General features: G+C 49.5%; 1 protein-coding gene across 2 annotated transcripts in view; it reads right to left on the bottom strand.

Annotated features, from left to right (window-relative positions):
• The window catches only part of LOC104514753 (6-phosphofructo-2-kinase/fructose-2,6-bisphosphatase 4), a 25,666-nt gene that overhangs the window by 271 nt on the left and 11,281 nt on the right, over positions 1-14,114 (bottom strand). The window contains exons 8-13 of one of the 2 annotated variants that reach the window (XM_010158514.1): positions 13,782-13,928; positions 13,120-13,224; positions 11,310-11,439; positions 10,900-10,962; positions 7,605-7,669; positions 4,087-4,248 (exon numbers count right to left, since the gene is read on the bottom strand). In XM_010158514.1, coding sequence (XP_010156816.1) covers positions 4,189-4,248; positions 7,605-7,669; positions 10,900-10,962; positions 11,310-11,439; positions 13,120-13,224; positions 13,782-13,928 — 570 coding nt within the window. In that variant the 3' untranslated portion in view covers positions 4,087-4,188. Of the gene's footprint in view, positions 1-4,086; positions 4,249-7,604; positions 7,670-10,899; positions 10,963-11,309; positions 11,440-13,119; positions 13,225-13,781; positions 13,929-14,114 lie in introns of those variants that run through there. The other variant, XM_010158515.1, reaches the window with a different exon arrangement.

The following is a 14,114-nucleotide window of genomic DNA, read 5'->3' on the forward strand; positions in this document are numbered from 1 at the left end:
GCCCCTCGCCCAGCTAACGCGGGGGCTGCGTCTCAGACACGCGTTTCCACGGGTCTGGTAAGGACAACCCATCACCGTGCGCACGCCGCAACGTTGTACCTCTGCTGGCCTTTCGGCCGTGCCTATAGCGCAAGAAAACCACGTGGCCAAGGTCACAGACCACACCAGCGCTGATGAAACCCAGCCCACCTCTCCTCGTTTGGAGTACGCTCCAGGAAACAACGCCAGCAGCTACGAAGCCAATTCCCATCCCATCTGTCAGCAGCCACACCACGGGAAGGCACCCTGAAGGGCTGGTAACACAAGGTTTAAGTGCCCCCCGGGACGTGTGGACACACTGGCAGATGTCATGCTGCCACCAGGGATCAGTGCAGTGGGTTTACAGCCACAGTTATCGGTTTCCTTTGAAAACAAACCTCTTCGGTCGGACTGCAGGAAGAGGAGCGCCCTGCTAGCACACCGCGAGGCGAGCGCACGCTCTCAAACAAGCGCGCAACTCCACCAGTAGAAACGCCTCACCTTGAAAAGCAAGCCATCCCCCCCCAAGCCCAGCTTCTAGGATTTTCAGCCGTTTCTTACAAAAGCAGGAGCTAAACAAGCAGTACTAGATGGGATTTGGGGGCCGAAGCGTGTCGGCGTCACTTCTGCCCTTCCCAATTCTCCTACCTCAACGCCAGCCCTTCCCTTCCCCACCAGCCTTCGGGCCCTTGGGCAGATCGCCCCGGCTCCCACCACGCCCACACCACGGTTTCCCAGAAGACACGCACGAGGACCGCCAGGTAGAGTCTCCCAGGCCCTGGAGATCCCCGCACCCACCAGCACAGTGCCCACCCCGCTGCCCGACTTCTCCCTCTGGAGTAAAGAAAGGCAACAACCCTGTTTCAGAACCAGCTTTCTGCAGGCAGCATCTTCCCTGCAGCAAAGGAAACAGAGAAAGCTTCAGCATTGGCCCAAGAACACGAGGGCTCGGCAAAGCAAGTCGCATTCCGCGTGACTCCAAGGGAAAAAGAAACCTCAACAAGCAAAAAAACCGAAAACCCGCTGGCATTTGTTTGTGTTTTTCTCAGCAACTGATGCCACCTACCCAGAAATTCCTTGGGAGTGTGGAAATGTCTCCACAGGCACTCCAAGAATATTGGCTCAAACCGTTTAAGCTGAGCATCTGCCACCAATTCAAAGGAAAATGAAATGGAGCATCAGTTAAAACAAATACCCCAATAAATACCCCCTAGGGTTTACTAGGCCAACAGGATACCCAAGTGCAAGGCCAGATGAACAGCGGCTCAGAAAGGGATTAATATCCTCATTAATGGTAAACGGATTCCTGGTAGATTGGATTACAGCAGCTGGGATTGCACCCGCTTCCAGAATAGCCTTGGGCGTCGCGAGGGAAAAAAAGCCGTGCAAGGAGAGGAGTGCTGCTGCTCAGGAAGACACCAAGGTGTCAGCCCAGCTGCTGGGACGGAAAGGTGTCCCTGCGACTGTGCAGCACACACAGAGCAACTCACGTCCTGGGACAGCACTGCCCGGCACCAGCAGCAACGCTCCGGAGGGGCCAGGCAACGCCGCAGTGGGAACACAAACACACAAACAGCACGCGCCTTTCTAAATGCCGTCTCTACCAAGGCCCAGGGGCACTCCCTCGGCCAGCGCGGGCAGGGGCTGGCAGCGCCCGGAGCCCTCCCCGAGGGGGCTCAGCGCTCTCCAGGGCCGGAGCAGTCACACTCCGCCTCACGCGAGGGTCAGTCCCACACAGTGCTCTCTGCAAAGACTCGAACACACAGATTAACCCAAACACACGCTCATACCACTCCTCTCCTCATACCACTCCTCTCCTCGTTATACTCCTCCCCTGCTTTGCATATTTTTAACCCTACATACAGGGCCTCCCCCCAGAACCAAGGTGCTAGGGGTTTCCGAACAGGACGGAGCCTGTCGTTTCAGCTTGATTTTGATTTCCTACACATCTTCCCAGCAAAGCGGGAAGATTCCGTGGGAAGGCACCTCTAAAGGGCTCAGGAGCAATGAAGACGGATGCAGTTGGTAAGGGCCCGGTGCAGCTGAGGAGCCAGCATGGCCATACAAATAAAGAGTCCGGTATAACCACGCCGTCCCCGTATCAGCCCGCTTTCCCTCGGTGAGCTGTGCCACAAACCGGCACTTCCCCCCCAGCACGCCTACCCTTTACTAAAGAAACCAGCAAGAAAGGACTACTGGCCATCCTGCCGCAGCAGGAGACTCCTCGGAGCGTAAGCCTGCTTCTAAATACCCACCTCACTCACCGAGCATGTCGCACGAGGAGCATTGCGCTCGGCAGTCACCTGCCACCGCAGCCCCGGGAAGCCAGGCTGGCAGGGATGGGGGGTCCTGGGCCCTTCTGCCATCCCCCTCCCTCCCCAACCTCCATCAGCCACGGGGCGGGCAAGCCCAGCTTTCCTCTCCGGCCAAGTCCCTGCCCTTTCCGTCTTGTCCCTCCGCTTCCTCCAACAGCCCTAGCCATCCTTTCCAAGCAGGGAAAGTCAGCGCCTTGAGTTTACGCCTGCACAGCGCCAGCACTCCGAGCTGCCTCGGGGCAGTTTCTCAGCACCCGACTGTGGCCCACGTCCCTGTGACCTCCCAGGGATGTCACCTCGGCTGTAAACGCAACCAGACTCACTAATTCGTGTGCAAGTGGGTCCAGCAGGCTCAGATCCCCTCCTCTGTGGCAATTTTCACAGCAAAGCACACACCAAGAGGCTGGGCAATTAAACACAGAAAAGCGACAAAACACTCCCAGGTCACGACAGGGAAAGGGCAATAATCGGGGTTCCCCCCCAGTCCCAGCCCATCCTGGGGCAGCGGTTTAACTCGGCACGGAATGGCAGAGCGGGAGGCGCTCCGGCCAGGAGGTTACTTGGTTGTACCGGATGCTCACAACCGCTACGAACCTCCGAAACCCTCAGCACCGTTATCGACCTGCAGGTACGTAACATGCTCTTTTCCAAAATCCTGGGTTTGGAAACATACCACCTGAGAAACCCAACAGCTGTAAGCTTTCCACAACACACCACTGGTGCTTCCTTCCAAGACTAAAAGACCCCTACGGAACACAGTTCCAGGACTGGGTGGTGATCTGCCTTTCCCAGACTCAATGCTGCCTAAGCAAAGCTGTTTCAGCGGCAGAAACGCTTCCGCTGCCTCCTCCTGCCCACCGTAACGCCGCAGAAAGGAGCCAAGGCACGGCACTGCGTCTCAAACGAGCTGCAGCCCTCTCCAGCCTCCCAAAGGCTTTTGCTGTAACTCAGCAGTTCCGAGATCCCATGCCTACTGGAGGGAGGAACACACCCCCATTTTCCATCCCTTTGAAGGCAAGTCACAACCCACCGACAAACCTGGGTAACTCTGCTCCCACATTCCGAAACAGGCAGTGCTGCTTGGCGTAGCCCAGATAAAACCTGGGTCAGAAACATCCGGAGCAGAGCTGGGAAACGAGCGTCAGTCACCCACGTCTGCAGGAGAAGCAGGACAAGAGGAAACCCGAAATCCCACCCGCCAGCAGGCAAACCCCTGGTAGGAAAAGTCGTACATTAAGAACATTCATACACGTTCCTGTACCTGGAATAATTGTTCTGGAATGAGGGGAAACTTGCTACCCTCTTCAAACAGCACATCAATTGGCACATCTAGAGCACTAGAGCTACGGATGAGCAGGATTAAGGTTCTGCAGTAACTAAGGATTGTTATTTGAGGCTACGTAGCAGTCCAATCACTCCCAAGGGCACTGAAATAGGTGATGCTGGGGCCTAGAAAACAAGATTTTTCTCCTCTCACACAGGAGAACGTTGAGTTTTGTGGCTTTTGAAAACACACGGCAACAAACATTAAATGATTGCTGGCTGTTACAATCAAACTTAATGCTGCAGGATCTTAAATCCCAGTGATTTCCAAAACCAGCATTCCAGTGACAGCCGATCAATGTCTGGGAACTCACCCGCAGTAAATTAACTGGTGCGACACAGTTTTATTGCGATCTGATAATTTGCTCAAATCATGCGCTGTACAAACGTTTGGTTTGGGAGTCCTTGGGTTTGGCGGGGGAGGGGGGCTTTTTTATTTCAAAGTGATTGGAATGATTAGTTTTTCAATGTATTTGGAAGTAGGAGGATGAAAACAGCACCCCAAGTTCGAGAGTTGATCAGCACACGGGATTCACTGATGAGCAGGGACTGTTACAAGAGCGTCCTCAGGAGGTCTGGAAATGTCTACATTCTGTGTAATAATAAAAATACAGAGAATGTTTAACACGCAGCAGTAAGAACAAAGATACCAGTCAGATTCCTTCACGAGTACACAGCTGCATTTATTTTAAAGCAGAGATTTTTATTAGCACCCCCCACACCCCGAGAATGCAGCAGAGTGACAGCTGTTGGTATTGCAGAAGGGAACAGCAGGACAACATATTTACAGTAATCACTGATCCCATGTGGATAGTATTACCAACACCTCGAGTCACTCATGTTTAGGAGCAAGTCTTTTACAGGCCCAAGCAGGACTCCACTTAAACAAGTCTATCCATGAAGCAACTTCTGGTACTTTGCTGAACTATGCCACCTAATCCCTTCCCAAGGGAAGGCCTTAACGTTTGTCTGTGTTACAGGCACTGCACCACCCTGACAAATCAGAAACACCATGTCCCAGACACCTTAACTGTTCCAGACCGCTCACACCAACTAGATCTCACCTCATTTGGCAGAGGCTGTAGAAAAAAAATTAATTATGTTCAGTGCAGTAAATTATTCAAAGCCAAACGAGACCAGAACAGCAACGCGGCCAAGCACCCGTGCCGGGAAGCACGGCTTGGAGCGCAGCCACATGGAACCGGGCTCAGGAATCACGCCTGGCACCACCTCGTGCAAGTCCTGAAGAGTCTGTGACTGGTATCTCTCTTGTACCGAGAGAGCAGCCTATGAGCAACTGCTCTGAGGTTCCTTCCAAGAGCTCGAGCTAAAATGTGGCCCGTTTTATGCCAAATCATTGCCAATTCTTCACACTTTATGCTGATGGGCTTCACGAGTCTTGTCTGACAGCGTGGTAAGGAGACTCAGCCTTCTGACATCTCCCTCTCCCGCCCACGAAGTCAAAAAGGAGATGGGGTTTCTTGCTATCAGCAACCCCCCTATCTGGTATTCACCAAGAGGCGTGAAGCAGACCTTTCACAGACTCACGGAACGGTTTGGGTTGGGAGGGACCTGAAAGCCCCCCCAGTTCCAACCCCCCTGCCATGGGCAGGGACACCTTCCACTAGACCAGGTTGCTCCAAGCCTCATCCAGCCTGGCCTTGGACACTTCCAGGGATGGGGCATCCACAGCTTCTCTGGGCAACCTGTCCCCAGTGCCTTCTCACCCTCTCCGGGAAGAATTTCTCCCCGATATCCAATCTAAACCCCCGCACTTTCAATTTAACCCCGTTCCCACTTTCACCCCAGCGCTTGTTTCCTGGCCCACAGGGGCACCCAAGCAACAGCCAAAGCAATTCCCCTGAATTATTTTCAGCACAAAGCCGACAGAACCCTTCGTCTGAAAAGGTCAGGAGCTTAAGCCACTACAACACTGACAAACACAAGGCTTCAGTCCCCTTCAGACACGTCCTCGTCGTCCCACGAAGTTCACGCGTGCCGCAAACAAACCTTCTAGTGCTTTGCCCGCGTTTCTGCAACGTGAGAAGGGGTGCTTTCAGCGGTAGCGAGGGCTCTGTTCTGAAACACGGCCTACAGATGGCTCGTGGGGGCACGGAACAGCACACTGGGCAACTCCTAACGGAACAGCTCCACGGTTTAACAACGCCGTTATCTGGGACACTGTCTTTAATTAAATGCTTTGACTTCTCCAGACTACTTGAAACTTCTGTTCGACAGCAGTAATTAAGGTTTTCGTAGGTGGTGTGAGTGAAAGCTTTAGAAGTTGGCACAGTCCTCCGAGCAGCATTTAAATGCCAACAGGACCAACGGAGTCCTTTGTTCAGCCCTGCTACACGAACAGCGTCTCACCACCCCTCCTTCACTGGGCTGGCTTTCTCTGGGGGCAGGAGGAGAAAAGTGTTTGGGGTGTTTTAATAAAAATGCCCTGCTAACTCAGTTTATTTCTGTTCTAAACAACTTTGTGTCCGCTGCAGTGCCACTCGCTGCGCGATCCTCTACAGGCACCTGCAACACAACCCCCCGGCACCAACCTCCGTGCAGCCAGCCCACTCGCTAGGCCCGTTAAGAGTCACTCGGTGGTTCGGGCAGAGCTTTCCCCATCAAAACAAACCTCTTTGCTTAGAGAAGCAGTACGTCCAACAGCAGCTGGAGACGCTTCAGCAAGCTGTGAATCCAGCACCCCAGCTAAAGACGTCGGGTTGACTGACGTTATTTAACGGGGATAATCCCACACCTCCGAGACGCCGCCGTCTGTTTTCAGCATGCTTCTCCAGCACCTCCGAGGCACTGTGAGAACAGAAGGGATTTCCTACACCTACCCAACCAGTAAGACACCCAAGTGGTAAAGCATGACAACAAAGGAGAGGGGGAGAGAGAGGAAATGCGCAACACGGCTGTCTAAGGAGAAACGTCTTGGCTACAAACGACCCTACGCCAGTATGTTCAGAGCTCGGAATACCCACGTCAATCAAACAAAACTTCCCTGCAGACCCTTCCAGCATCGGTGCAGCACTGCCACAAACATGAACCCTCACGTCAGCAAGGCGTTTTGTGTCCCGTGCCTTCCTCAACACACACCCCCCAACGCATTTATCACTACGTTCCTCTTCACCACAACCCACTGCTCTGCAAACCACCAAAGACGACGTCAAACTGACCGTCAGTCCACTGTCAAGGTGTGGCTCGTGGCCTCAGCAGGGAATCGGTGCCATACCTGGCAGCATTAGCTTGCAGATCTGCTAGGGAACCGGCAGTTTTTATTGCAGCACGCAGTCCGCCGTCACAGTGCAGCGCTGGAGGAGCTCTGCGCGAGCAGCAGAACCAGCCTGAGCTGCTGCCGACTGAGGGGCACAGACCCGCGGACCTGACGCAGGGAGAACGCAAAGCTGCTGCGGCCCAACGCCTTCTCTCCACTTAGTTTAGAAACACACTCAATTCCCTTTTCCCTGGTTGCTCTGCTAGATCCCCAGACCCAGCCTTCCCCTCCAGCTCTGGCAATAAAGCACGGGCGGCATCACCAATTCCTCTTTTTCAAACACCAGCGATCCCAGCGATGAAAAAGCTGATGATTTCATTATTTACGCTCTCCAAAACGAGCGTGGCATTCCCAACAACGTACTTTTTGCCTACACACTACTCCTGCTAAATGCCCAAGCCTGCTGGAAGAACTTTACGCAGGTTTCAGACTGATGCCGTGCCTCCAAACTGCCATGCGTTTTTTGAAGACAAACTACTCCAGCTACAGCTCGTCAGGAGGATAAACTTGCTCAATAACGAGGACACCCCCACCCCCAACAGCAAATCAGTAGCAAAGCTTGATATGTAGAATGACATCCACTCAGCTGAGTTATCAAATCATTTCATACCACAAGGACCATCAGCTCAGAGCTGTCACGTCAAGTTCTCAGATTTGAAAAATATTCTTACCTCAGGTTTATCTCTGTGTGTGTTTACGGCTTCAACATTCAGGAATATGGACTCCACTTTACATCCTGTGGATAGAAGAGACATTTTTAGAATTGGTCTGCTTTAAAAATGAATTTATAATACAGATACAATCTAATTTTGAGCTGGTGATGGTTAATCACTTTCCCCATCTGGTTTATACGTGAATCACCCGAATTCTGAATAGCTAAAGCTGTTGGAATAATCTATTCCACCAGGATGAGTACTATTTCCCATGTGATAATCCATCTTGCTTCAGCTTTATAGCTGTTTTCTCTGAAACAAACTCCGGTTTTAAACATACACCAACAACAACACTCAGTCACAAAGTTCTTATTTGTGACTTTCTGGTTTTTCAAACATCTCGGAATTTCATGGTAATGCAGAAAAGAAATGCTGCTCTCGTTTTTTAACATTTGAAAACGCTGCACGTTGTTAGCAACCCCCACTCCTCCAGGCATGCAAAACCCCCAGCTACACGGAATTATAAAGTTGACTTCAGAAAAGGCAATTCTCCTCTTCACCCCAAAATGGAAAACTCCAGAGAAGTAAGAAAAATTAAAGCCAGGAGGGAGGACTATAACTTAGGGGGCATAAGCTGTCCCACTTAAGAGAATTATGGTTACTCAATGCACTGAGGCCGCACCATTTTTCGCAACATCAAATTGCCAAACACTGTCTTTCTCACCCAAACATGACTTTTAGAAGCTAGCTCTACCCTACACAACAGATGTTAAGAGTCCAACTCCCCTCACATACCAGAGGCCATCTGAGCACACAAACAGTGCTAGATTTGTGTGCTCACTTATTCCTAAAGCCACAACTCACCCCACAGAATTACTTACCCTATGCCAGAAAAAGGTGGGTTTAACCTTTCTTTAGGAAAGCCCTGCACTTTCAAAACAAGCTAATATAAATCAGTAAGGCAAATATTTGACTTTTCTTCAGGAAGCCTAGTCTGAGAAACCCCATTTGCCATGACCACTGGGCAAACACCGCAGCAGCACCTGCGAAACCATCAAGAAAACAGATTTTCCAGGGGAAAAGCACACATGTTCCCGTAGAAGAGTACCCCAGTCAACCTTCCATCCAACAGATCCACTGCGACCCCTGACAGCAGGCAAAGGCAAGTGCTGATGCCTGATGCTGGCCACTAAGGACCGGTTACAGAGCGGACACGCTTCCACAGGAACCTCGCAATCCTTACCGCTAGCCGAGCTAAGAGCTGAGAAAAGTTATCGTACGGAAAGCTTTAAATGTCAACTAAAGGGTCATGAGTTACTCCACAGCTAACTGCAACCTGCATATTCCCTAATGACGTACAAGCTCATCCCTACGGCGAGGTGCCGTTTCTTGTCCCTGTGTGCTCCCACGCAGACCACCACTACACCTGACTGCTGGGTAAAAGTCTAATTTATCCTGCTCCAACTGCCAGGACCTAAACAGATGTTCTCCTAAAGATCAGACACAGAGTGGGAATGATTATAGCTTCCAACGCCAGGAAGAACAAACCCCCGAGGGAGCTGTTACCCCAGAACGGGATTAGCTGGGCAGTATTAAACACACTGTGTTCAATCCTGCATCCTGCCCCCCTGGAGCAAAGCGGCACGTTAGCTTGAGATAATGCTACAGAGTATTAGTGTATGCATAGTTTACACAGCCCTTGCATTTTCAGATGCTCAAATTCCAGAAAGTAGGTGGACTGAAGCACTGGCACAGGTGGCCCAGAGAAGCTGTAGATGCCCCATCCCTGGCAGTGTCCAAGGCCAGGCTGGATGAGGCTTTGAGCAACCTGGTCTAGTGGAAGGTGTCCCTGCCCATGGCAGGGGGGTTGGAACTGGGTGGGCTTTACGGTCCCTTCCAACCCAAACCATTCCATGCATCTATGAAACGTGCTACCTATCAAACACTTTAAAAACAAACCATGGCATTTCTTTCACTGAGGTCAGAAGGATACAGGTGGCATTTCATACCACTTCTTTTCCTTCCTCATTTAGTGGGTTAACAAACACTGCAAACATCCAGGCCCTCTTAAGACTTATAAACAGTCACCCAACCTCCCACACACACAAAAAAAAAAAAAAAAAGGAGAAAGAAAAAACAAAACATCACCAAACCAACCCCCCACCAAAACCACACTGAAACAAAAACCTCTCTGTGGAAACAGGCTGAGATGAAAGAGTCGAGAGAATCCAGTTTCCAAAAAACTGACCTTTAAAAAAAACCCAGAAAGTCTCAGCTGTTTTAAATCTCTATGTTCAGGACTCCAGCTTGTCATGCAAGGCTGGAACAGCAGATGTCACTACCGCATAGACAGTTATCACCTACCGCAGCACCTCACCGCAACCAAAGGACAGAACCCTCTTCAGGCACTTCCCAGCGCAACAGCTACTCACTTGGTCTCAGCTTCATTTGAAACTGAACAAAAAACCCCCAGTTTACAGGTCTAGACTGCTATTTTTTGAAGCTGCTAATCCAAGATACCTTTACATTTCCTATCAATAACTCAACTAGCACTTTTTGGCAATCCGTTTCCTAGTAAGCTGTGCAGGTAGTTCTCTGTCGATAAATAACCTTCTGAAGTGCATTATCAGAAGATGTAATTAAACCATCACTTAATATTAACAGCAGGCACGTGTTAAGCTGAGATTAAAACACACACCCACCACTTAATTAGCCATAAACCTAAAATCCGGGAATAGATGTCACAGCCCCTACCCCTCACTCCACAAGTTAACAGCAAATCTCCGTTCAAGCCCCCGAGCTGAGCATGAGTAAGAGCTGCTGACAAAGGCATGCCAACAGCAAACACAGTGAAGGCCCATGAAAAAACACTTCAGCAAAAGAGAACAAAATCATTGAAGGGTAAGGGGTACACCCTTTGTGAGATGACAGACTTACGTAAATTTGCCCGTCTTCTAAGGGCGATACCCTCACTACCTCAGTAAGAAACAAGGCCTTGACCTATCAGGCGTGCAGAAGTGTCACAGGTTTGCCAGAGGAATTGGTGCAGCAGGCTGCAGGGAATGGTCCCTAGCGCTTAGAGCCACTGGTATTTCCAGGCCTGCACTAACACTTCCCTCTTTTCCGACATAACGCAATTCATCGATTCTAACACAGCAGTACAGGCACACGTGCAATGGCAAATGTAACTGCTCGATTCCCTTTTAAAGCAAAACAAATTTAAAATGTGTTTTGATTTAAATCCTTCACAAACTTTGCTGATGACACAGACAGTACAATTAGGCTTCTATTACATATATTTAATGCTACTTACCGTAAGCCACCGGGGTGAGCTTTAAGACTGTATGCAGCGGGCACTTCAGGTAAGGCAGTTGTTCTGAGAAATCAAACAACCAAATACATACAAAATACAGATTACAAGAACGCCAACTTTTCTATGATGTTACAGGTCAAGCACTTAGAAGTCTCTCTATCTGAGAGCATGTCTGGTTTCCACCCCGGCATGCAAGGGAGATGCTAGTCAAAGAGCAGAAAAACACTACCACGTTTTAGGGCAATAAAGCTGAACTACCAAGCTTCACGTGTGGTTCAAATACAAAAAGTCACTTGCCTAGGACAACCACCCACTGATGATACAGGAAATAGTTACAATTTACGACTTGGAACCTTAACTAGTACATTTCAAAAAACCAGACCACTTGTAGCGTATCAAGGAAGACTTACCTGCAGGCTTGTCAAGAAAATACGCAAGCAAGCAGCGCATGACAGCTTGGTGACATATGACAAGCACGTTTTCCTGTCTTTCAAGTTCCATAATTACCGGCTCCAGCCTCTGAACGAGATCTTCATAGGACTGGGCAGGGAGGAGAAACAGATTGCACATTGAAAAGGGAAAACTCTTTGAACAGTATCTTACTTTGGTATCAGTCAATCATCTTCTGAATGTTAGATCAGTGCACAGGCAAACACTGTAGCAATAATTTCTCTTAAATCAGGAGCAAAGTCCAGGTCTTCTAGACTATCAAAGAGCATACATACAACAAAATACATGGAGGAAGGGAGGGAGATTTGTGAGGGCGGCTTCGTGGTATTTTGCTAGCTGGAGTTAAACCACGACACTCCCTCATGGAAAAGCTTTGTTGAATTAGTCACTGTGATCAAGAATTTCCACAAAATTCCTAGAATTTAATTCACAGCACCCGCAAATGTACAGGTTAAGTCTTGCACATTATTTTCCATACCTCATCTTCAAAAGCATCCCTTCCAAGCAAAAATCTGGGAAGCCCAGCCTACAGTCAGCATACAAACAGTTCACAAAGCCTGACTTGTTCAGGCTGCCCTTTGAAAACAAGCCACGGGTCTGATGAACTGGTCTGGTGATGGCAGCCACCATCCCACCCAAGTCACACAGCAAGGAGGCCGGGTGTCTCTAGCAACCTGCCCCACAGAGTGAATCTGCTGCAGCGGGTGACCGGCAGGATTCCCGCCTCCGCGTGCTGAAGTTGATTTTCACAAGCACAGTAAAGGCAGTACTTCCCAAACGCGCCATGCATTGCATGCGGGGAGAACACAGCACATCACCCAGCTGGGCAGGGAACAGCCGCAGCAGGAAGCCTTGACGCTGGTGCCAGCCAGGCACGGGGGCTGCCCCTGGCAAAAAGAAACGCTGTGGCCTCCAGCGAGGCCGTGCAAACCCCTGAGGCTCTCACCAGCAGCAGAGAAACTACCTCTGACAAACGACTGAGCCCAACTAATCACCCCAAGGCAATCAAAATGTTCAAAATGTTTGTCACCATGACAGAGGTTGGCATCAGTTTGAAAAAACAAACACCCGTTCAAATGAGTAAGAACAACTTCGCTAACAAGGCAGTCGTTAAGCTGCAAGACAGGTCACACCCGCAAGAACACTGCTCTTATCACAACCTGCTCTGCCACGATTACTCCGAGGAAGACAACCAGAGAGCTGCGCTCTCCCATGACACACAGAGCCGAGCAGCTGGTCCGCTTCCTCCTCCGCCCTGCTGCCCTCAATCCTCAGCCGGCAGCACCCACAGACAGGCCGGGTGGCCATCTGGTAACTGCTGCGCTGTAATGGCCTTGCTTCAGAAAAGCTGTCAGCAAGTTATTTTCCTAGAGGCAAGGAGTTCATTAAAGCAGAAGACCAACGTGGCCACAGATTGCCGTAGCGTTTCAGCCAGAGCCGCATGCAAAACAGCCATTATCTACAGCGAGGATGAATGGAAAAAGGGAATCTAGGCAGTATGTTTGCATATGGAATAGTCTGAAGCCTTGCAATCACTCTTCCTGCTTTATCACTGCAAGGCCAGTGTGGAAACTTATTTTTCAAGCCCTGAATCAAATTAAATGGTGGGGCTCAATCCCTGAAAGCTCCTATGTGCTTTCACCTGGAAAAAGGAACCACCTTTTTATTCATTTTTAAATGAATAAAATATTTTTGCCTTCCTAAAGCCATCGTGCATGTATTCAAGAAGACAGGGAAGCCCCTCATTTCAGGAGGGAAAAACAAGCATACCTCTCCCTTAGGATATCTGTATCTGTATTTGTCTTGGTCTCTCAGTGCAAATTCAAGCGGATAATTTTCCTGTATTTCTTCATAGGTCATTTCTTCACACACTCCCTATAGGTCATAAAAAGAATTAAAAAGCATGTATTCCCAGCAGTGCAAAAAGCAGATGTCACTCTTGCAAAAACCCATATAAAAATAACCTTTAACAATTGTATTTTGTTACTCTGACAAACTGTCACACGTGAGGAACAGGACACTTGGCTGGACTCAGGCCTGCTTAGAAGGAAGCTGAAATCCCTACACAAGTGAAGTTGCACAGATGGACAAGCAAGGTCACTGAGCAAGGTCACATTTTACCTGTTGCACCTGCTTATGTATCTTAGAGCAGATCTTACCCTATATATAGGAAATATGGTTTTTTTTTTTCCATTCCCCACCTGCTGAAAATTTCACAGCATCATGGCTTTCACAGGAGAATGATAAGCCATGGCAAATTTTAGTAAAACGTTTAGCCTAGCTAACAGGAATCAGTGACAATTTTTCCAGCCTCCAGAACCAGCTTAAATGGCTTTCTAGCCCAGAAAAGGCACATCATAACAAAATTAAGTACTTCCTTCATCCCTAGCAAACAAAGCATCTGAGCAGACATTTAGAAAGGAAAAACTTACTGCATCTATCTCATTCAAAACCTTCCACTGCTCGTAAGGCACTCCCAAGGCTTCAGCAGTCTGAATTGTCCTTTTCATCTGGCTGGTCCAAACTTTCAGGTCTTTGATATTTTGCTCATTAATAAATTGTGCCAAGCTTTTGGCAAACTGAAAGAAAAACCACGAGACGCTGGATGAGAGCCAAGACACTGTGTTCAGTTTGGAACACACAGACCCTGCCCCCTGTAAACTCATCATCACTTTCCCAAAAGGTTCTCTCAAAGTTTTGGCTGAGAAATACATCACATTCTGTTAAGCCGAGAGGGACAGGCGAGGGAAAGAGTACAACGAAGA

This window comes from Eurypyga helias, unplaced genomic scaffold (genome assembly GCF_000690775.1).
Source record: "Eurypyga helias isolate BGI_N326 unplaced genomic scaffold, ASM69077v1 scaffold25609, whole genome shotgun sequence".
In the NCBI taxonomy this organism is placed as follows: domain Eukaryota; kingdom Metazoa; phylum Chordata; class Aves; order Eurypygiformes; family Eurypygidae; genus Eurypyga; species Eurypyga helias.